Source organism: Kwoniella shivajii, chromosome 1, assembly GCF_035658355.1.
Source record: "Kwoniella shivajii chromosome 1, complete sequence".
NCBI lineage: Eukaryota > Fungi > Basidiomycota > Tremellomycetes > Tremellales > Cryptococcaceae > Kwoniella > Kwoniella shivajii.
In genome coordinates, this window is record NC_085908.1 from 2,683,832 (window position 1) to 2,707,329 (window position 23,498).

Sequence of the window (23,498 nt, forward strand, 5' to 3'; positions counted from 1 at the left end):
TGAAGGAATGACACAAACTTGATAATTTTCGTCTTCTTTTCCCGATACATCAGACACATTCCAATACACTGATACGAGCAACTGAAATTGCAACTCGTGGTGAACGCTCATTCTACTCGACTCATCGACCATACTCATCCCGACAGACTTTTGCAATAGTCACTCTCTCCAAACATTTCCAGACCCAAGCACACATACTTACAACAGAATCAGTCGCAGGACCGCAAAGCCCCCCTCACTGTCGCTCTAAATAATATATATCGTTCAATCCAATCTAGGTAAAAAATGTCTCCCGAAAAATCAATAAAACCATTCTTACCTTCTCGACCCTCGGGACCAGTATTTCTAGGTCTTAACGCTCTTCGGGTATTGAGTATCATCTCGTTGCTATTAGTCATGGCAGCAAACATCGTTACAATGGCAAAGTAAGCTCGAGATTCTCTGTCCATAAGTATCATGCCGTATAACTGATCTGTCTATTGATGTACTAGTGATATCAAAGCCATCAAATCATCTTCGGCTGCATCAACTGAACAAGAAGAAGAATGTGATTACTACGAGTACTCGTCAGTTCCTGATCAAACAGGTGGTCCGTTTTGGAGTATCCTAAATAGAATATTCATCAGTAAGCTCGCTCGAAAAGCTGTATGATGATTTAGCATCAATGCACAATTAGCTAATTATAACGTGAAAGTCTTCGAGTGTGTCTTACTCACCATGTCCGAGATTGGAATTCCAAGGAGATTATTCGAAGAATGGATACCTATACTTGGACCTGCACATGGATTGGGATGTTTAGGTGTTTTCCAAGCTCTGTGAGTTCATTTTAAAAAGTCTTCAAGAAGTGCCAAGTATTCTTGATTGACATGTGGACGATGTTCGATCCAGAATTGGAGCACAAGTCCTTTCTCATTACTGCGATTTATTCCCTCAAATTTCCAGCTGGTTGTTATTCATCGTTGGTTGCTTGAACATCCTTGCTGTGAGAGAACTGTCACTCGAAATTGACCCATTTCATGACACTATCGAGCGCGATCGCTTATAAGACACGATGGTACAGGGTATCTTCTTTAGAGGTTCAGCCAAGAAGAAGCGACTCGTATTCTCCTGGGAGAACGTGTCATCTCTGTGAGTCATTTTTCAGCTTGTTGTCTCACATAGTGCTGACTTGGTGATCAGTACTCCTCAAACTAGGATGGCAGCCACAGCGTGGGATATGGTATCCGATAGGAAGCCTAGATCATCTTCCCCTTCCGAATCCTCTGCACCACCACTAGCTAGATCAGTGACTGGTTCTTCCGATACGCCTTTACTGCCTGTATCCAAGACCGTTCCAGGAGCGAGATTCGGTGGATTCGGATTTGGCAGACAGGGTGAGAAAGCTGCAGCGGAAAGGGGTTGGAAGACTAGTAAACCCACTGAGGTCTTACCCCGTAAGTACCGGTGAGAGCGCCCCGAAGATTCTCGAAGATTCAGTGAGCTGATTGAGCGTAGGTTATGCGATCTGAGACGCGCGATAACGCAGATATGACATTCCCAGATATAAATTTTACAGAATGAATTAGAGGTGATCACTCAGGAACAGAGAAAAGTGATCGTAGACAAGCATAGACCCGAATATACCTTTCATTGTTTCTCCGCCTCGTATTATGTATATTTTTCTGTACTCTCTGTTAACAGATAGTTATCGCGACAGCACCGTCAATTCATTCTTCAAACAGGTTACTGTATACGCATAATCGATCACAGCTGCATTAATCGGATCGGACCATATGTGGATGGATACATGAATTTCAATCGATAAAAACTAAGACAGCGAAGGAAGAAGTGTGTCTTTGAGATGATCGGTTCCGTTGATCACTCAATGATCTCAGTTCCGGAAGAACTTGGATCATCGTTGATTAGCGACAGTGAGGTCTCAGATTGATCTTGTTCATTGTCAAACGGGAATGAACAGCTACTATAAGTTCCAAAGTCTCATAACTCGGTTCATTGTGATCCGAGTGGCTAAAGGTTTGAACCACTGACGTCTGTGGGTTCTCACGTTACGGTATGCTTGTAAGTATATGTCTTTGATGGGAACGGGTTCTTCTGAAGATCGATTAACCACAGTAATCACCGTATATCACTATATTCTATTTTCATGATTATCAGCACTTTCGCCAAGATTCCCCATGAGATCCCCTAATGGCGAGTACGTAACATGGACGAGAGAAGCGTTCCTTATTCCAGCTGGAAGGTGGACGGTAAGTCACCCTCATACCCTTTCAAACAAGGTTAGTATATTCTTCGAGAGGACGGAAGTGGATGTCGGAGGGCAGATTCAAGTCTTCGTTGAACATGGTACAAGTAGAGTTTTTGAGACAAAAACAACCAATCAGATGGATGGCACCAGATTCAAGGACGCCACAGGAGAAATGGAAATAAGGAGGTGACAAAATCCGCAATGGGTTAATAACTGGAATAGGAACACCATTCCCGGTCTGATTGGGATTTTGGAATAAGCTTCTTTATGCCGGCACTCTCGGTATCTGTCCTGGATCCCACCAAAATCCAGTAGAGTTCAAGCCCATAACATGAAGTGTTCAGGGCACACCAATATGGTCCCGAAACCATAATTATCTGTACTGACTGCAAAACTCTATGGAAGAAGCGTTGGCAGGGCAGAACAAGAAGTCGGGATTGAGAAATACGCTTTTGATAGGTCTCATCGTATGGAATCCAGTGGCGTTCCTGATCCTACCAATGAACAAACCCAAACTATTCCTGGACCCTTACCAAAACCCGATATCAGCTTTCCTTCATACCGCCGTTTTACCGGATTTGGACATTTTTTGAGGATTCTTCCTGTATCTTCGGAGTTATTTATCTCCGCTTTTCCTGAAGAAGCTCGTCTGGCATTCCTATTGTCATATTTTAAAAACGCCCCTAGACGCCTTTGCCGGTAGCCATTGACAACGAAAGTTCATGGAAACTTTCTGAATATGGTCTAACCATCACTTACTTCGGATCATTATCGGAGGAATTTTGAAATGCATCGAGCTCTGAATTCCCTGGAGCCTTGAGAGACAATGGAGACCCAGAGAGGAACTTCCTCTTAGTAAATCGGAACGAAAGGAACAGGGCGGAGCCTGAAGATCTTGACAATTCAACGGGTCTACTCGAAGATTGCAAGAACAACATTTCCTGCTTTCGGCTCTCGTAAATCTTCTGTCGATAAGTTTTCTGAGATTCCTTAGCTTCCCCTTCTTTGTTGGTGGTATTATTGGAGGCGTTCCCTGTTGACTATGCGGTGAGTGACTTCGGTTGTCCACTACTGTTGAAGGGATCCTTCGCTGCATATCTCCTATTTTGTGCAAGCTTTACCGCTTTCGTCGAAACAGATAATCAAGTTGCAGAAACCAATCGAAGAAAGCTTAAATCTTCTTAAAATGCCAAGCTCGTGAGATATTCAGGACATCTAGCCAAGGCGTAAAGCGTTTCTGAAAGGGAAGTGTGGAAGTAACCGAAAAGGATGGGGACGTCCGAATGAAAATTGATGCACTCGTTGCGTAGCAGATGACATTGACAGAAATATGAAGCTCTGTATGTATATATAAAACCTCTAGAGTTGGTGTCATTCCTTTCTTCCCTTCTTCATTCACACCAATTAGTTCGACAAACTTTTTCAAAGTACTTTTCACTTTTTCTTTTCTTGCTTACGAGCACCACTTTCTTTGTTTCCTTTCAATCTTCAACTTTGCTCTACGCTGGTCGTAGACTACCCACATTCTTTACCAGAACCAAATTTATCCTTGTTACTTAATCAACTCCACTTAGCTTGGATTACACTCTCTTTATATATCTTTAAATCAGCTGGACTGTTTCGAATTCACAATGTCCGACAACGAAGTTACCATTGTCGTGAGTATTCCTAAGTCCTTTTTGTTCATCCACCCGGCTAACATACTCTCCATCAGATCCCCTCCTTCCCTCCTTCTCCCCCTACCTCTCCTACAAGGACCATGTCTGCCTCCCCAGAATGGTTCACTACTCCGGTCAAGGCACCCTACAGGCCTTCTCCTCTATCCTCCTCTATCCCTTTGACCGCCATGGAGCAACTGGATCCTTTCAGCCAAGCTTTCAACGAGGGTTCTGAGGCTCTCTCTTCTGATCCCGAAACTCCCCCTCTTTCTCCCACAAGAAGCATCTCCTCCGTCTCCATGGACCGAAGAAGCACTTCAAGCTCTTCTGGCTCCGACGAAGAGATTCTTACTCCCTCTGATATACCTCGAAGGCCATCTCTTCAGCACCACAAGGGCATGCCTCCCTCATATTTCGACCTGGAAACAGTCACACAGGAACAACGAAAACACAGGAAAAACAAGTACAGGGCTAGATTCCCAAGTGCTCCTGTAAGCGGATCCATCACCCCCATGTGGAAAATTGAAGAAGAGACGAAATCCCACGGTCTTTCCCAATTACTCGACCCCTTCGGTGGTCTCGCCCCCCATTCAAGAAGGGATTCTGAACCCAATTACATCCTGTCTGAGGACTCTTTCGTTCTCACTCACGTCCCAGCCAAAACCGTGTCCCTTGCCGACTTCAAGCCCCGAATGATTCGAGTACCTAGATGGCAACGACCAATCTGCATCGCAGTCATGTCAGTACTCCTTTTCGGTTCCCTATGCATGGTCTCTTGGTTTCAACAATCCATCACATCTGCTGAACACGCCAAAGTCATCAGACAGGGTGAATGGATGATCAAGCATGCTGCAATGGCTAAAGCTGAATCTGACGTAAGTGATGAGAAACATTTGAAAAGCTCCTAAGCTGACTTTCTTCCTCCCAATAGGCTGTTGTGGACACTGAACCTGGATATCGATATGAAGCACCTAAACATCATTCATTGAAGGTGCAACAAAAACTTGCCAAACGAGCCGAGGCCGGATTTACCGCTCATGCCGCTGTTCAAGCCGCCGCCAACGCACCAATTGCTTTTCAGATGAACAAAGAGGAGGAACTCGCCGCCTTGATGTCTTTCATCGTCGGTACAGCTGCCAATACTCTACCTGAAATCGACACTACCGACTCTCATTCATTGGAAGGTTTCCTACCATTTGATCCCCGATCTCCCCAAGCCAAAAGAGAAATCGAAGAGCTTTCCCGAGCTCATTGGGAAGATCACCCTGTCATGGTTCTCGGTAACATGCGAGACCCTAAGATGAGAGAGGTCAGAGCTTTACTCAAACGATATACCGTCAAGCCCGAACCTTTCTACGTTGACGTCGACCAACGAAGTGATTCTGCTTATCTTGCTCCCACTCTCGAACGATTAATGGGTAAACAAGACACACCTTATGTTCTTCTCGGAGGAAAGAACATTGGATCTTCTACCAAACTTTTGGAAATGGAAAAGAAAGAAACTCTTATCGAGAACGTTTCTGCTTCAGGAGCTTCTATTGCGAAGAGACTCAAGAGGAATAAACATCAAAAAGAAGAAGAGAGAAAGGAAAACGAACGTGTTCTTGGCCCCAGACCAATCTTTGAATAGACGCATGGCCATAATCCCGTCTTGATTTCTAGCTCTATTTTTGTATGTCTTTGCTTCACGAGTCTGTTTTCGTTTTGTATTCTTTCTTTCTTTTTTCTTTTATCCGTTCATTTTCTCCTCCATCACACCTTTTGGGATCTTTTTGTACTCTTTAGAAATATATATAGTCATATAATCTACTTTCAGTGAAAATCAATCACATCACTTTACCTATAATGGACCTTAAATTGATGCAACCCTCTTCATCGACGCTTTAAGTGTATTAGAACGCACCCCATTGTTGACACTTTCTATCTCTACATGATGCATGACTTTCGAGTTGTGAAGGTCACACTCTGAAAATGTCAACGGTTACTTCAAATGACGGCTGGCAACTCCTTGTGCTTTGATCTACTTCCTTCTAGCCATCAATTGGTCAAGATGGTCCCTGACACCATCTTCCCATTGGTCCCAGCTAATACAGGCAAGCCAGGAGTCCCTGGTCATCTGATCTTCCTGGTAGTCTCCCTTTCTTCCCGCTTCAACACGCAGAGTACCAGGAAATTCAGCTCGTCTCGATTTCAGCAGGACGCTTGCGATGAAACTCACGCCTTACTCCTACTTTTCCTTTGGGCAAAACCCTGTGTGTATTCAAGATACCATCCAGCTTGAATCCCAACCTCTGAGCTGCCGCTTGACTTTTATCGTTCAATGTAGTTGTGTACCATTGACATCTTCTCAAACCCAGACCTCCTTCAGAAGGCATATCAAGAATTCGATGGATGACCAGTCCAGCAGCATGAGTCAGGACATGCGTTCGCTTTGAGACCTCATTCATCAGCACGGTGGAACATCTGGCTCAGTGATTGGGTACTTGCTTGAAACTTATCTAAGATACATATCCATCCTGGCTCAGAGGTCATGTTGGCCACATCTGAATTGATCATTGATATTGTTCCGGCGAATTCGTAATCCTTGGGATCAACGGGAGTATCACTACCGGTGGGTGCAGTATAGATCGCAAATGCCATTGCACTCTACCGTATTTCGATAACGCTGATCAGCCTTGTGCATCGAGTTCCACAGCATTGCAGCTCACCAGCACGACTTACAGGCTGCGATCGAATGACGGTCTCTGCCCACGCCAAAGTTCCCTCTAAGCTATACCAATCCGCGTGAAGCCATTTGAGAAGATCAGATCCGCACCGAGAAACGCCGTCAGTCAGCAGCTGAGCATGTAACGAAGGCTGTCCAGAGCCATGTTAGCGGTCCTCAGTATTCGAATGACAAGGATAAATCACTCACAATGAATGGTCTTAACTCCACTCGATTTGAGCGCAATTCTTTCACCTCGAAACAGAAGTTGAGATCATAGTCTTCAGGTGCTGTATGCAAATGTACATCCTTTGGCAGAACCGCTTTCTGGGGCTTGTAGTTGTTCAAGTAGGTAGTCATGATGAGTTATGATTGTGGTCGAGTTGAAATGTTTGCGAAACAAATTAACAGTCGGTCAAGCATATTATATACGTTCTCCATCCAAATTGTATCCTCACGACTCGAAAGCACTCTCGGCAAATCTCAACTCTGTGCCGCGTCTATCGGTCGGGAATTCGCCTAAACTGCCAACGGCGCCTGGGTGTGACCCAGAGTGAAGCGAAGCAACTACAGTGTTCATCCGCTATTTTCGACTCGAAGCTCAGTAATTCGAATTGGTTGTGAGAAAGTAGGATACTGTATCAGGACGCTTAAACTATATGCACGCCTCCTTGTCCTCGCAGACACATGCACCATGGACACATGCACCATGGACACATGCACCATGGACACATGCACCATGGACACATGCACCATGGACACATATCATCATGAGCGAGTATTTTAAAATACTCCTAGTCACTTCTATTACGAACACTGAAGGTTGAGAAGGCAAGGCAGTTGAAGCAACTCATGTCGCACGTCTGATATCAACTTGCCTTATGGGTACGAGTTCAAAAATGGAGACTTTTTAAATGCGAGATGAGAAGAGAGGATTTGTGGAATGCTGAAAAGCCAATGTTTTCGCGTGGCTCGATCGTGGCATATGATGAAACAGGACCCAGGCACCAAGCAGTTTATACCCGGTGACCGAATGCAGCAGCAGTTAACAGCATCGATTGTCTGAGTGATAACATTGATCTCACTTTCAGCTTTCATCTTTGCTTTCGGTCACAAGGCATTTCTGTACAGCTAGACCGACTGTTAGACTCATCAACATGTTCTGGAAAGCCAAATCAGCTTCCATCCCTCTCGAATCCGATAAGTCCATCCGTCGGTCTCATCTTTCACCCGATAAATTGGTGACGCGGCCAGCGGGTGATGAAGTCACGGTCGTTGGAGATGTCTTCTCATATTGTGTGAGTCAACTTCAAGCTGTTTTCTACTGGCTCTTGGATACTGAGTACCAGTCTCCAATAGTCCCGGAAGTATGGAGAGCAAGAGGCATGTTACTATCGGGATATCGTCGGTATAGTGGAAGAAGTAAAGACAATTCCCAAGACGGATGGTTCGGGCGAAGAGAAAAAGACTTGGAAATAGTGAGCAGTCATCATTTGACCCCTTTCATTCGGTTATGTCTGATCGACTTCTACAAAACGATAGCTTCACCCTCTCAGAACCCAAGCCTGTCACATACAATGAGCTTGATGCAAGTGTCACTGCTCTCACATCCGGTCTGGTTAATATCGGCTTCACAGATCCTACCACCCCAATCTCTTCCAGATCTAGAGTATCGATATATGCCGATACTTCTCTGAATTGGCAACTCATGTCTCAATCTTTTGCAAGGCTGGGTCATGTGATAACTACCGCCTATACCACTTTGGGAGAAGAGGGACTGTTGACTAGTTGGAATGAACCAGATGTGGAATTATGCTTTTGCGGAGAAGCTCAACTGGAAATGATAGCTAAGGTCATTGCAAAGGCTCAGAGGGTCAAATGGATCGTATATGATGGTGACGAGAGCAATATCAACCAGGTGAGTCTCTGATGCCCTAATCGAAGCTGGGCCTGACTGACGAGTCAAGCAGGAAATGTTTCGCGCCATCACCAAAGTTGTCGAGGGCCGACAAGGCAGAATCATATCTTTGAGGGAACTCAAGCAATTAGGCATCAGTCGACAAGTCGTAGATTACGGCCAAAAGCCCACAGAAGCTGATTTATTCTGCATCATGTATACCAGTGGATCAACAGGTTCACCTAAGGGGGTCTTGTTAACGCATAGAAATATCATTGCCGCTAGTGAGTCTACTCCATTCATATTGTCTGTAAGCCTTGCTTATATTGCATTAGTCGCTGGATCGACACTCTTGTGGGGCGGCCGATTCACCCGCTCCGATCTTCTCCTTGCATATCTCCCACTCACTCATATCCTCGAGCAGGTGAGTCTTACATTGCTGCTACTGCGGAAGAGCCCAAGCTCATGAGATGTCAGTTCTTGGAATTCACATTTTATCTGCTCGGAGTGCCAATAGGATATGGCACTGTCAAGACTCTTCTCGATGATAGCGTGAGAAACTGTCAAGGCGATTTTGCTGCATACAAGCCTGTAAGTGAGACCTCAGCAACGATTTGGCATGGTGTTACTAACTTACATTATCCTGTAGACCTTATTACCGGGAGTACCAGCAATCTTCGAAATGATTAGGTAAGTCAGGCAAACCGGGCTTGATACTATCTACCAGTCACTCAAATATCTTGCTGATATTGCTCGATACAGGAAAGGAATGGTCAAGAAGATACACGACGCCGGATCCCTGGTGGGGACAATCTTCAATTTGGCAGTAAGCGGCAAACAGACGCTGCCTTGGCCTTTCTCAGCAGCCATCGACAAGGTGCTCTTTGGAAAGATCAAAGCAGCCACTGGAGGTAGATTGAGATTAGCGGTCTCTGGAGGGGGTTCGTTGAGTGCGGACACGCAGAAGTTCTTATCTACCGTTTTGGTACCGGTCATACAAGGTGCGTCGGAATATGGCCGCGACAGTCACATACTTCTAGACAGGGAACCTGACGCTGTTAGTAGGTTACGGCTTAACGGAAACATGCGGTATGGCAACTATTTGTACGCCTCAATACTCAGGGATAGGTAGTGTGGGAGTCATAGGACCGTCTTGCGAGGTGAAATTACAAGGTCGGTGGAGCATATGAAGATTGTGGTCAGTGCTAATCTTCGTCGTGGCAGATCACGCGGAAGCAGGCTACTTGACGTCAAACAAGCCATCGCAAGGGGAAATATTACTAAGAGGTCCCAACGTATTCCAAGGGTAGGTCAGACAGGATCTCGATTGTATTAGCTGATGGTGTTGTAGATACTTTAAGCAGGAAGAATTGACGAAGGAGAGCTTCACGTCTGAGGGTTGGTATAAATCCGGAGACATCGGTCAGGTCAGTCAAGAATGAAGCTCACCTATCTAAGCTAACGAACAGTACAGTGGAATGAGGATGGTTCGCTCAGTCTCATTGATCGAGTGAAAAACCTCGTGAGTCAATGTACAGCGTACCTCGCGCTGACCTGATACAGGTGAAACTCGCCAACGGGGAGTACTTGGCCTTGGAGAAGGTCGAGTCCGTGTACAAGCATTGCAGTGAGCATTTTGGATATGTTAAATGTTCGTTAGTTGACGTCAAGGATAGACTCCGTAATGATGCTGTGCATCTGTGCACCACCATATGCTGATCGACCGATCGCTCTCGTATATCCAGCGAGTTCTTATTTCACATAACCCGTTACTTCCAAACTGATCGTTTACAAATATTAGCATGAAGGAAACCTACGAAATCGGCTGAAGGCTAATGGTATTGAGGATGCTGGTGGCCCAAGAGAGTGGGCGTCGAACATGGAAATTGTCAGCTACTTGATAGGGGAGTTGCGAGAGGAGGCAAAGAGAGGAGGGTTGAAAGGAACGGAACTGATCAGGGATGTGATTCTAACTAAAGAAGAGTGGTAAGTTCGATATATCCCAAACCAAGAAGCTTGGCAATAACAGATGTAACGCGCTTGAAACAGGTCACCAGATAACGGAATGCTTACCCCTGCCATGAAACTGGCACGCAACTCCATCAGCAAAAAATATGAAAAGGAGATCGAGAAAGCTTTTGGGAGAAGTTCCTAGGAACGAGGGGAAAAGAGTGGTATTTACGGTTATCAAGTTATTCCGATTCCTATTTTGTTTCATCACAATCTGTACTTTTTTTAGTGTAATCATGCACAAGAGACTGCGTTCCTGCTCCCATGCAGATTATGTAATGAAACCGGATGTCTCGGCACTCATGTTTAGAAAGCGTGACAGAAATCTGAATTACGCGTCAAGTCTTGGACATTTGTATGAATTGCATGTGTCATGCTTCCACTTCGCTGTCCGAGAAACCAACACAGTTTCTCCGCTTAATGGACCCAATTCGAAAGCTTGAGTGAAGCCAAGGAAGAGGATCTCAAAAGAATTGGCATTACTTTTTTGATGAGTTTCTGGGACTAAGAGATTAATCAAATGGGACTTTGGTAAACCGAGAACTTTAATGTGCCAATACGCGTACGATCGCGTTGCTTTGATGTGACAAGCCATCTTTCCCTGAAAATGTAATCCCGACAGTACCCCTTGCCCAATGAACGATCCAGTATAATCGGAATGGCAGCTCGTTACGCCATCTGTGATATGACTCATCCTACGAGCAACATTCAAGGTGGAAGCACAGTAACGCGATTGCATGATAGCGCCGATCTACCGATTTCGGGTAACTTTTGGTTGATTTGAACCCTAACAATCTACCTAACTGATAGTTTAGGACGCGAAGCACTTTTATTTCTTTTCCTTCGGTGGCGGGCGCGTCATTTCGTAGAGTGAGAGAAAAGAATGCAATAATAATGAGAAGAGATTGTGATGGAGATGTTCTTTCGATCTCACCTTTTGATCTATTGTAACTTTTGACGATTTCTTCATCTTCAGCTCCTCACCTCCTTTTTCAGCAAATTCTCTAATCCGACCTTTCGACTCGAGCCAGGAGCTCTTACGCCTCGACGGCAATTACCTTCGTTTGATCAAAGTACAGCGTACTTTCCAATAGTGAAGAAGTCTATCTCAGGAATATCCCTTCAAGTACTACCTCTTTTAACATCTTTAGAAACTGAAAAAAATGGCGCCGGTCGTCGCTTCTGCTGTTGCACTCTTGGCACTTGCCGGAGCTGTAGATGCCAAACCTTTACTGAAACCTGGAAGACATGCCAATCCTCATGTAGCTGGTGTGTTGTCAGCCTCGAAGAGATCTTTACATTCTCTCTTGGCTAGATATTACGGTGACAAGCATGGTCTTGTAAGTCATACAATTCATCTAATGTTCTCAAATTCATTAGCTCTAACACAGTGTTTCACATATTCAGACAAAACCACCTCCACTTGCCGAGAAGAGAGACACCACTTTACCAGCTGGATGGTCATCTTTCGGCTGTGTCATGGAATCCATGGATGAGAGGTTATTGCAAGGATTCGCCTTCTCCTCATCTTCTTTGACTCCTCTTCTCTGTGTTACTCAATGTACCAAACTGGGGTACACTTATGCAGCTACAGAATTCGGTGACGAAGTGAGCCACAATAGTTTATATGGTATCGAACTCGAAAGCTGATCTTTTGTTTCATCAGTGTTACTGCGGTGACGATTTTGTTGGATCCGGTGGTGGTCGAGCTCCCGATGCTTCATGTAACGTCCCCTGTGAAGGTGACACCAGCGAAAGCTGCGGTGCTGCTTGGCTTTTGTCCCTTTACCAATACAATTCTAGTCAACTCGCCGCTTGTAGCGGTACTTGGTCTACAACAACCACAAGTAGTGTAGCTGTACCTGTTGCTACCGAATCAACAACAACTGCTCTTGTGAACGGTACAACCTCAATCGGTGTCATCGGTATTGCTACCACTGGATCTGTCCCAACTGCATCAGTCACAGCCAACTCCACCGAAGTCATTCCTACTGCTTCAGTATCAGTCAACTCGACTGACTCGGTTTCCGTTACCGCTTCTGCCACCACCACTGCCGCCTACCCTATTTACACCGATGCTACCGACTCTTCCGAGTGGTATTCTCTCGGTTGCGCAGTCGACAGTTCGGACCGAATTCTCCAGGGAACCAGCAAAGTGGGATTCACTGGTATGACAGTCGATAAATGTCTCTCTTTCTGTGAAGATGCTGGATTCAAATATGCGGGTGCCGAATATGGTGACGAATGTTACTGTTCCAACACCTTACCAGCTTCGATTCAATACATCGATGCCGATTCCAACTGTAATGTCGTTTGCGATGGCGATTCAACAGAAGGCTGTGGTGGAGGATACGCTTTGGATCTCTTCGAGTTGATCTCAGCTGCCGGTAACGACACTGACTGTACCACATCCGCCACCGGAGTTGCTGCCACTACTGGAGGTACAACCAAGACTGCAGCTACCACTACCGCCGCTACCGTTGTCGCTACCACAGCTGCTACTACCAAGGCTGCTACCACCACTGCCGCTACTACTACTGCCGCTGCTACAACCGTTCCTGCTTCAACTCAAACCGCTCCCGCATCTTCCGAGTCTCACTACGTATGGGCCCATCACATGGTCGGAAACACATACCCATACACTCAATCCAACTGGGCTAGCGATATCTCCGCTGCTAAAGCCGCCGGCATTGATGGCTTCGCCTTGAACATGGGTTCTGACTCTTGGCAAGTCGATCGAATCAGCGATGCTTTCTCTGCCGCTGGTTCATCTGGATTCAAGTTGTTCCTCTCACTGGATATGACCGTTCTCCCTTGTGGCTCTGGTGACGCAAGCAACTTAGTCAACCTCGTTAAGAAGTTCGCAGGTTTGTCTGCTCAAGCCACACACAATGGAAAAGTTCTGGTCTCTACTTTCGCCGGTTCCGATTGTGGCCTCAACTGGAAGAACGATTTCGTCAATTCTCTTTCCAGTTCCGGTGTTGACATCTTCTTCGTACCAAGTATCTTCTCCAACCCATCGACATTCTCTAGCAATGATTGGATGGATGGTGAATTGAACTGGAACTCTGGATGGCCAATGGGCGCCGATGACCTCGACACTTCTTCCGATAGCACCTACTTGTCTGCTTTGGGAGACAAAGAATACTGGGGTGCCGTTTCTCCCTTCTTCTTCACCCACTTCTCACCCTCTACCTGGAACAAGAATTGGCTTTACCGATCCGATGATTGGCTTTACGCTACTCGATGGGAGGCTTTGATCGGTATGCGAGATAAAGTCAAGTCGGTTGAAATCCTCACTTGGAATGATTACGGAGAATCATCTTATATTGGTCCTATTGAGGGTGCTCTTCCCGCTGGTTCCGATGTATGGACAAATGGTTACGAACACACCGCTTTGAGCTCATTGACCTCTTATTACTCTACTGCTTTCAAGACCGGCTCTTACCCATCTATCACACAAGATGAGATCATTATGTGGGCTAGACCTCATCCTCACGATGCCACTGCTACTTCAGACAGTACTGGCAAACCTACAGGATGGAACTACACCCAAGATTACCTTTGGGCTATCGTTTTCGCTACTGCCGATTCTTCAGTCACTCTTACTTCCGGATCAAACTCTCAAACTTTCTCCGTTTCAAAAGGTTTGAACAAACTCAAACTCTCAATGTCAGCTGGTTCCATTTCCGGTTCTATTTCTCGATCGGGATCAACAGTTGCTTCATATAATGCCGGTTCAAGTTTCACTTACACCACTTCGCCCGCTACATACAATTACAACTACTTTGTCGGATCGAGCTCATCGTAAATGATCAAGAGCTCTCTGGCTGTATTTCTTCATAAGTAGAAGGTTTTGTTGTCACGTTTGATGAGGCGAATGTGTACGAGTAAGGTGTTCCAAACGTCCTAGTGCTGGCACGGACAATCATTATATAGAATTAAGTAGTCTTCGTCCTTATATATCTTTATACTCTATCTTTTCTGGGAAATTTCATACGTTCTTTCATTATCTATATTTACGGACCCCCCTCGCTGCAGGAATGCAGGAATGCAAAGAATAATGCAACCAATAGATGTTTCAATAATGTTTCGAGATCCGCCGCAGTCAGTATGACATACTCACATCAAACGAATATTCTGAGCATAGCCCTGACAACTCTGTCACTTAGAAGATTGTTATGATTTTTTCGTATTTGGCAGAGTCTATACTTACTACAGGGCATTTTTCGAATCACCGGACCTCGAGCTGATCCAAAACGTGGTTTCCTGCTTTCTCAAGGGGAATAAAAACGCTGAGCGAGTCCAAGGTATGAGTAATTTCCTCTGCGTTCGTCTCTGCGGATTGCGGCGCGGAAACGGATAAACGAGCTAATGCCGCTGCATCCATGAACAAATTTGCGGCTGTTGCAAATGTATAGTCACGATTTTAGGGAGAAACAATTTGATGGTTAAATTGAGTTAAAGTGGCGCATAGTTCTGGACCTTTTCAAACCTTCCAATACAGACAGTTGTACTTACTGGGGGACTCAATTGTTTTTCCCACTCTCGGCCGGAAGAAAGTTTTTAGATGCTAAAATACTAGTCGAAAACGCACCAATCCTGCTTATACGTCACCTGATGAACGATCTTGTACGTAGCAAAATGTTGATGAAAAGCTGATGCGATCTGAATACTGCATGTGTAGTAGGGAAGAATCCTAAGTTGACCAGATTCCAAATAACGATTCGATCGGTGTAAACACAAAGACTTGACCCGATCAAATTTGATCACGCACTTACCCACGACAACCGGATAATAAGGATTTCAATAGGTTTTTAAGGGAATTCAAGCAGAGTTCGCTTCTCACGTCATTCAAACGGAAGCGGTACACTCATTTCGACTTCCTTATCAGAGTTTTTTTTTTCTCTGCGCCAATCAGACGGGTACCTCTGCTTTGTCGTTTGTGTTTGGGTTTTCATTCACTTGGAAAACATCACTTATCATCTCTTAACTTTTACATGAAATGGGTTTCTTCATCTAAAATTATAAACTCATACCGACTGCTAGTGCCGACCAAAGATTTCTCCCATCCTTTGGGTACATTTGATCCTTGATTTCCGGCCCGGAAATCCGTCAATAGCGACTGCCGATCTCATTCTGGTCCAAGCTACTCCCCACCATCCTTATCTTTGGTCAGTTTTAAGATACATTTCCAGCCAAAGAACTCATTCCTGGACAAGCTATCACCATGCCATCCCGTTGGCATCCAGCACCATTTAGCTCCTCTTCCACTCCCGGTTCTGCCGCGTCATCCCGTCCATCATCTCGAGCATCTTCTCCCACGCGTAATGGCCCTGCAAGACCATCACATATCAATCTACCGGGAAGGAGAGGAACGAATGACGCTGGTGATCCGTTGACAGATTACGTCTCAGGATCATATGGTAGTCATTCCGGTCTTGACACTCCCGGTTCAGCTTCAGGCCCATCATGGGGAGGACTTTTGACTCCTGGATCGTCAGTTTCGGGCGCAATGACACCAGGTGGAACTTATGCTTCTCATGCTCCCCACATTGAGATCATATTGGATTCGGATCACTTGGTTATGAGGGGTGCTGGAGGAGATATGAACCCAGCCTATCTTTCAGGAAGAGTGGAGCTTGATTTACCGCAATCAATCAACATCAAGGAATTAACAATGCACATGACTGGTAAAGCGAAAGTTCAATTCTCGGATGGTACGGGGTGAGTTGATTTGTTCTCATAATGCAAGATGTCCTCACAACTAATGGCTGTTTTGAAATGTTTCAGTTCTAGCTCCAAAAGCCATCACTTCACCCATGTTATCACCACCCATGACTGGTCATTCCTTCAAGGGGGAAAAGGTCACGCCCACACCCTCAAAGCAGGGCATCACTCTTTCCCTTTCTCTTTCATGCTGGACGGCAACCTTCCTTCATCGCTCCGAACATACGCAAGTGATGCCTTGATCGTCTACAAGCTTCGAGCAACAGGTGTTCGAACAGGATTGTCAAGTAATTTTTCCACTCAAAAGGAGTTCACCCTTGCTCGGATGTACTCGTCAGACGCGTTAGAGTTCACTCAAACGTTGGAAATTGAGAACACATGGCCTGGCAAGGTGATGTATTCGTTGACGCTACCTTACAAAGCATACGCTGCTGGTGACGAGATACCCGTCAATGTCAAATTCATGCCTCTAGCCAAGGGTACCAAGGTCACCATGGTCACTTCAGTCTTGAAGGAATACACGCTAGTACATACAAGACACTCTTCACGTCCAGAAACAAGAGCGGTCAGTTGTGTCAAACATGGGATTCGTCAAGGTAGAGCAGTAGAAATCGACAGGGAACCTATCAGACCTCCTTCACATTGGCATGATGCTTCCTCTGCTTCTCGAAGTGCGACGACCTCTCGACAACCCAGTCCTGCCCAGACTCCCATAGTCGGCGCTCGCGGTAGACTTGCACCTTTGCCTGCTGTATGGGGTGAAAGACCATCGGACTCTTACTTCCCTGGTCCATCCACAGATGGTGAACCCAATTCTCAAGCTGGACCATCCAATGGAAATGGGTCATTAAGCGAATCAATTTCGACAGATGAAACGGATATCGAAATTGGAGATGATGAAGTCAATACTCATTTCACTATACCAATCCCTAAATGGGTCACACCATCACATGCTATTCATCCAGTATTCGTCACACACAAAATCAAATGGTCTTGTTCGATATCCAATCCAGATGGACACGTATCAGAACTTCGATGTGCTTTACCAATATTGATTCTTGATCATTCATTGTTGGAAGAAGCTAGACAGGCAGGAGCTAGTACGAGAGGACTGTTATTTGGACAAGCCACTGAAGAACCTCAAGTAGACTTGCCAAGTTACAGTAATCACGTTTACGATAGAATCGCAATTGCAGATTCTGCAACTACTACATCAGGTTTCGTGTCAAGATCGGTCAATGCCACTCCATTACCTTCACCTCACGATGACACTCCTCCAAGAAGCAGACCACCTTCAAGACCCAGTTCTCCTACAAGACTGCAAAGTTATGGAGCCAATTCAAATTCGTCAAGAAGTGGTGAACCTACGCCGGCTACAGACGTTCCACCTAGAAGACAATTGAGTCAATGGGCAGACAGTGAATTGTTGATGTCATTAGGGGCATTGAGAACACATTCAAACGAAACCTCACCAAACGCTACACCGCCTGATTCTCGGGCGCCAAGCAGGCCATTGAGTAGGAGAAACTCATTCACCAGATCAGGAAGAAGTAGTCGCACTGGCTCAAGAGCGAACAGTAGAGCATCATCACCTGAAAGAGGGAGTGAACCTTCCTCGACTTCAGGAAGTTATGCCGAGGATAGCCACGTTAGACCAGGTTCAGAAAGGAGAAATACTGGTGGATTAAGTGGTTTACTTCATTTACCAAAATCCATGAAGCCGTTATCAAACCTTCACAACAGTAAACCGATCTTGAGGAATACCGCATTATCTTCAACGCATGATCAGTCATCGGAAAACTTACCAAGAAACGCTTCTTTCTCAGGTGGATTAAGTAGTTCCCATTCGTCAATTTCCAATGTTAGAGGCGGTGAACGTTCACATGTCTCTTTCGCTCCCCATGCTACTACCTTGAATAATAGACCAAGTTTCTCAATCGGTGGAGATCACACTCCGGAGGAAGTTCCAGAAGAAGTAGATCCTTTGTCAAGAGTTCCTTCTTACGCAATTGCATCAAGAGGTTTCCTGGGTGGTGGAGTCGTTCCCTTGGATGGGGCTTTGCCAACTTATGATGCGTCAGAAGACATGCAAAGGACAAGAAGCGCAACAGATCTAACCAGTGGCAATGCACAGCTTATAAGACCAAGGAGTGACACGGCCTTGGTTCAATTAGGTGCTCAAGCTGCTGCCGATGCAGAAGAAAGGGCGGCGGAAGAAAACGGTGGGATATAGACTCTTTACAAAACATGAAGATCTCAGAGTCTGTCGAACTAAAACAGTGAGGAATAACACAATGTACATTCACCTATAGATATTTCTAGAGCCAATCTTTTCATGCATCCACTGTCACGTACTCTGAGAGGTCAGGAAATAGTAGCTTCATTCGGATCAAATGAATTGGTTACATTCTCCAGCGACAATGCTTGCCGCAATGCTTCAAATCCGTGTTCGATTCTTTACTATTGCATACATCCTACTGCAAGTTCTTGTAGATAGCACAACAAGTATATATGTAACTGTAACTGTTCTCGAGATCGCCTATGCTTGGATGTGAATTGTGGAACTGTATATTGATAATTAAGAATCATGATGTGATTGATGGAGAAAGTAAAACAAATCATCTTGAAAGCCTTTCGTGAACTAAACTATAGCACTATCGTCCCAATCACCTTCTTCGTCCAAAGGGTCACGATCGTTCTGATTTGAGTTATTATTGTAATGATGATCTATTGCGGTTGGTTCCCGTGACATTGAGCTTTCTTTCACTGGAGTTAATGACCCTGTCGCTGGTCCGGGTCTCTGAAAGCCTCTAACACCACCACCGCCTCCTCCTCCTCCACCTGAATTTGGTCTATCCATACTTTCTCTTGGATTCGGTAACGAGAATTGTAATCCACCATTTCCACTGGAAGGCGATCCAGGTACAGGTAAATTTCCTCCAAACGAGTTTGACCGTTTATGCGCATGCCCGAGTTGATGTGTTCCAGGTTGATTAGGTATATGATGATGGTGTTGTCCTGGTAAAGCTGACAATGGTCCATGTACTGGACTTAAATCTCTACCGATAGCCGAAAGATTACCAAATGATCCTCTTCTTCCACTGCCGAATACGTCTTCACTTAGCACACTCCCTCGCCTGGATGCCCGTCGAGACCGCTCTTCCTCAAATGCTGTTTCTTCCGCTGCGGTGAAATCTTTCGGTACTGCGTGTCATGAAGAAAAAAAAATAAGCGCAAACCCCCTCAACCCATTCGATCGGACATGAACGTACACATGACAGCACGATCAATCTAATAAACAAAAAGAGTTCAGCTTGAATCCGATGTCAGATTTTGAGCAATGCGGATTACACTTACAGCCACCGGTAAACCTCGATGACGACCACGCAGCATGACAGCAACCATGATTAATTTTGATAACTTTCTAAAACTGCCGGAGAACCTATTAAGAGAGATATCAGCATTAGCAATCAAAGTGAACGGGTGATGCAGATCATGACAGTGGATACTTACGAGAAATTATCATAGGATACACCAAGACTCAATCCGACAGTACCATAAGCGCTAACCAGCTCAAATATGACGTTGAAAATATTGAAGTTCTGTTCATCATTGTTGATATGACCTCTTTCAATGATACAAATGAGCCAAAGGGCGAAACCAAGCCACCAGATATCTAATTTTTGCCCAGACATCAGCCTTGAAAGCAACAAGATGGTACGTCAAGTGACTCACCGAAAGCCAACTGCCTCCTGGCATGCCATCCTATATACTTAGCCACAGCTTGTGCACCTTCACCTTCATTCTCTTCGCCCTCCTCATCCTCGTCCTCTTCCCCAAATAATCCTAAACTCTTCTCTTCGTAGACATTTGTCGCTCGAACGGACAACGCGATAGGGTATACAGAGATATACTACAGAAACACCTCAGATTAGTCATGAAACCGGGCAGTCGTCCGATTGACTTACCATCATGATAACGTATAAGACCTTCACAGCTGGTGCTAGTGAACCAAGAGCGACAATGCCGAATCCTGCGGCTCTCACAGCGGCAGATTGCAGCAGTCCTGCTACGATACGGGTCCCAACAGGAATAGCTTCGATGGTTCTTCGGGAACAACAAGGATATATAAATCATTGAGTCCCATCGAGGCTTGGCTTGGGAAAGAGAGAGAACTTACGGTGTACCGATATCCAAGACCATAAAACTGACGAAATCGGTCATGCTACAATGAGCGGTCAGCACTATAAATACAGTGACCCTGCCAAACTTACGTTAAAACTGTCAAGACGAATAGCAACACCCATGTTTGGGTCGAAGGAAACAAATAAACGAAACATCTGAAAGGGATTATCGAGAGTCAATATGCAACATAGCACAGGTCATGGATATTCCCTACACTTACCGTCTTGGGTGATCTAGCAGGAATTTTAGTGACTCTGATATTCGAGAGGTTTTAGGCACGATTTTGTAGATTACCCAACTGTGTATAGATTACTTATCAATACTTCGGTCTTCATGGCAGGGATATCAGACATAACTTACACAGTAGCGCGCAGGCTGTGCAGTGGAACAAGGAGTCAGTACGATGAGCGTCGTCACATCCATCAGCTAGAACGAACATACAAGATTGGCTAAAGCAAGCGTTTTGTTAGAATACGACATCTTGGGTCAACAAGTATATTCACTCACATATGCAGTATTTCCAGCAAAGATGAGAATGATAGTTACTATATAACCCGATGATGAGCAAGATAATGGTTAGATGCAGATCCATTACTCACCGACGATCATCAAATAAGCTGTTTGGAAAGGCACCATACTGGTATCGCACAAACTCATTCCTAGATTTGAGAATGCCGATGCCGATTGGAAAAGAGCAAACCATGGTATACTAACATGTTTTGGTTGGTTTTCGAAGACATGGTCGTATCTGCCTCCAGCTGAGATGTAAGGAGCTATTATAACAAATGCTGCCAATTGCAGAAAGACGACATACTGAAAAAAGACATGAGCCTAGTGATGAGTCGGTATGAATAGAGTTCGAAGGGCAACTTACACCGATCACGATGTACAACAGCACTCTTAACGCTCTATATTCGACACCGCCCAGCTCATCCATCTGCTCTTTTGTCAAACTGTGGAACATACTATTTCTGCCTACAGTGGCCGCGAAGGATATATACGGTACTTCTCTTTCAGTTCCACTTGCTGCCACACTACCTCTACCTACGGTGGTATTCGTTCTAGGTACAGTCATGGTCTTGGCCATCGTAAGTGATTTAGTAAGATTTTTGGTGGCCTCAGGAAAAGCTTTTCTGAAGAGTTTTTGACCAATTTCTAACGGTGTTGGGAATCCACCGAAACCGGACAATCTTGGATCAGGTTTTCGTGATACACTGGGTCGAAGAGTATACGTGCGAGGCAGATTTGCACTTCCAGACTGTATAGTGGCTGTACGAGCGAATCGATCTAGAACGACATGTACGCGTTGAGCTTTTACTCCCAATAGTGCAAAAGAATGAATACCTACTTTCACCAGCGCCGCTTCTGAAAGTCGCTGAACGGGTGAATCCACCACCTTCTCTTTGCGTCGTAGTAGCCCGTGGATCTATGTAATCAGCCTGTTCGTCGTCGAAAGCGATAGTTTTGGAACGCGGAAAAGCCTCTTCGACATGTCAGCTCGGTTTTTGATAATGTTTACATACCATCTGTGAGCTGGAGACCCGCATAGGGGACTTTACGTTTTGGTGAAGGGGGTAGCCTATCATCTTGTTAGCATGCAGAACATGAAATGTAGACATGGGACTTACTCTTCGGGTGTGACTTGACCTGGACTCGCAGTGAACACGTCTCTCTCACTTTCACTTGGTTCTTGTCTTTCTGCTTTGCCATCTACAACAGCTTTCTCAAGGGCATCCTCCAATTGTTGACCATTCTCTACACCTCTGCCGTCTTCTAAACTTAGACCAAGCATTCCACCATTATCTGAGGGTAACGGTAGGTCGTCACGACGTTCAGGTGTGGGAGCCGGAGTTTTGATCTCGATTCTCTCGCCATCATACCATCCCATCGGATTAATCAGTCCAACACCACCGCCTGAGACCCTCTTGATCATATCAGGATGAATCTTCTGATGACCTTTCTTTTTGGGTTTATGCTCCTCATGTTTCTTAGAAGGCTTTTGCTGAGAACCTCTTGGTGATGGCGGCTGTACAGGCTTCATCTCTAGTGATGGAGTTGAGGTCCTCGCTTCATCCGATCCGTCCTTGGAATCTAAGTTGCCCTATGGTACAGAATGTCAACGTGTGTCAAATGACTCTAAATTGCCTATTTGCGCTCACCTTTTTATTTCTACCTGCGAGATCACTAAACTTCCTTCGGATAGCTGTCAGAGGCGGGCCCATAGTACCGACTCTGGAGAACGTCTTGCTGAGATTGAAACCTCTGGATCTTGCTTGACGTTGTTTAAGAACGTGCTTGAATGTTTGACGGAAAAAGTACTGTCGAACGATGATCATGAGAATGGACACGAAAGACTGTACAATTCTGTGTCAGCTTGCCGACGTTGTGTAGTCTGTGAGTGAGCGATGAGAAGAGGTGTGTAATACGGTGAACGGTTGAAAGGGGAGAGGGGGTGATTGGGGGAGGGGGAGGCTGATCACCATGAGGGGAGCGGAGGCGAAGAGGTGACACAGGGAGGGGGATCAGTAGGAGGCGAGGAGATGCTCAGGGAGGGGAAAGGGGCGGAAAGAGAAGCGCGAGATGAATACATCACTCGAGCGAGATAACAAAGATCAACAACTCACCAAACTACCTATGATCATCTGTATGAATAACAAGACTTGTTGAAATATGCTCAAAGTACTGAGATTTATCGTTGCTAAACCGGTTACTGTCATAGCTGACATACAGCAGAAAAGGCAATCGACATAATCAATATGAAATTCAGTATTGGCAGCGTACATTATACCTGATATGATGAGTGGTATCTAAGAATATATTTAAAAAAAAGCGGTGGATTAGCCTATGTCATACTCATGAAGCCGTATCGGGGATGGTGGACAGGTTTAACTCACTATTGTAAAAGCCAAAAGATGAATACGATAAAAGTTCAATGAACCAAGCAAGACCGTTTTCCATCGTTGCGCTGCCGAAGGTAAAGCCAAATGGGAGGGGAGAGAAGGTAATGAAGGCATTTTTCGATAATTGACCCAATGAGTATGTTCCTCTAATTATAGTAACTCCCACGAT

The 23,498-nt window shown here is 45.2% G+C and overlaps 7 protein-coding genes across 7 annotated transcripts; 5 read left to right on the plus strand and 2 right to left on the minus strand.

The window, feature by feature from the left end:
* Positions 1–285: 285 nt before the first annotated feature.
* On the plus strand, positions 286–1,447 carry IL334_001001 (uncharacterized protein; the record flags this gene model as incomplete). The annotated part of the gene is made up of 6 exons (XM_062932762.1): positions 286–425; positions 492–625; positions 695–815; positions 889–982; positions 1,061–1,128; positions 1,180–1,447. 6 exons carry the CDS (start codon positions 286–288, stop codon positions 1,445–1,447), a joined length of 825 nt encoding a protein of 274 aa, XP_062788813.1.
* A 2,429-nt stretch (positions 1,448–3,876) lies between these two features.
* IL334_001002 (uncharacterized protein) lies at positions 3,877–5,533 on the plus strand (the record flags this gene model as incomplete). The annotated part of the gene is made up of 3 exons (XM_062932763.1): positions 3,877–3,903; positions 3,960–4,778; positions 4,835–5,533. 3 exons carry the CDS (start codon positions 3,877–3,879, stop codon positions 5,531–5,533), a joined length of 1,545 nt encoding a protein of 514 aa, XP_062788814.1.
* Positions 5,534–5,923: 390 nt separating this feature from the next.
* On the minus strand, positions 5,924–6,967 carry IL334_001003 (uncharacterized protein; the record flags this gene model as incomplete). Its single annotated transcript, XM_062932764.1, has 5 exons — positions 5,924–6,051; positions 6,122–6,332; positions 6,391–6,549; positions 6,625–6,759; positions 6,818–6,967. The coding sequence occupies 5 exons, from the start codon at positions 6,965–6,967 to the stop codon at positions 5,924–5,926; spliced, it is 783 nt and encodes a 260-aa protein (XP_062788815.1).
* Positions 6,968–7,764: 797 nt separating this feature from the next.
* On the plus strand, positions 7,765–10,659 carry IL334_001004 (uncharacterized protein; the record flags this gene model as incomplete). Its single annotated transcript, XM_062932765.1, has 16 exons — positions 7,765–7,905; positions 7,967–8,085; positions 8,150–8,525; positions 8,578–8,788; positions 8,840–8,928; positions 8,982–9,095; positions 9,154–9,194; positions 9,267–9,505; positions 9,570–9,677; positions 9,729–9,810; positions 9,856–9,931; positions 9,979–10,026; positions 10,068–10,131; positions 10,181–10,248; positions 10,306–10,490; positions 10,554–10,659. The coding sequence occupies 16 exons, from the start codon at positions 7,765–7,767 to the stop codon at positions 10,657–10,659; spliced, it is 2,067 nt and encodes a 688-aa protein (XP_062788816.1).
* A 1,018-nt stretch (positions 10,660–11,677) lies between these two features.
* Positions 11,678–14,325, plus strand: IL334_001005 (uncharacterized protein; the record flags this gene model as incomplete). Its single annotated transcript, XM_062932766.1, has 3 exons — positions 11,678–11,854; positions 11,922–12,122; positions 12,181–14,325. 3 exons carry the CDS (start codon positions 11,678–11,680, stop codon positions 14,323–14,325), a joined length of 2,523 nt encoding a protein of 840 aa, XP_062788817.1.
* Positions 14,326–15,744: 1,419 nt separating this feature from the next.
* IL334_001006 (uncharacterized protein) lies at positions 15,745–18,477 on the plus strand (the record flags this gene model as incomplete). The annotated part of the gene is made up of 2 exons (XM_062932767.1): positions 15,745–16,241; positions 16,308–18,477. The coding sequence occupies 2 exons, from the start codon at positions 15,745–15,747 to the stop codon at positions 18,475–18,477; spliced, it is 2,667 nt and encodes an 888-aa protein (XP_062788818.1).
* Positions 18,478–18,885: 408 nt separating this feature from the next.
* On the minus strand, positions 18,886–23,443 carry IL334_001007 (uncharacterized protein; the record flags this gene model as incomplete). Its single annotated transcript, XM_062932768.1, has 20 exons — positions 18,886–19,448; positions 19,517–19,535; positions 19,602–19,686; positions 19,758–19,920; positions 19,980–20,157; positions 20,213–20,351; positions 20,425–20,469; positions 20,519–20,584; positions 20,650–20,727; positions 20,790–20,804; positions 20,871–20,878; positions 20,937–20,974; positions 21,029–21,242; positions 21,304–21,716; positions 21,778–21,855; positions 21,953–22,008; positions 22,058–22,530; positions 22,589–22,783; positions 23,054–23,236; positions 23,324–23,443. The coding sequence occupies 20 exons, from the start codon at positions 23,441–23,443 to the stop codon at positions 18,886–18,888; spliced, it is 3,129 nt and encodes a 1,042-aa protein (XP_062788819.1).
* Positions 23,444–23,498: the final 55 nt, after the last annotated feature.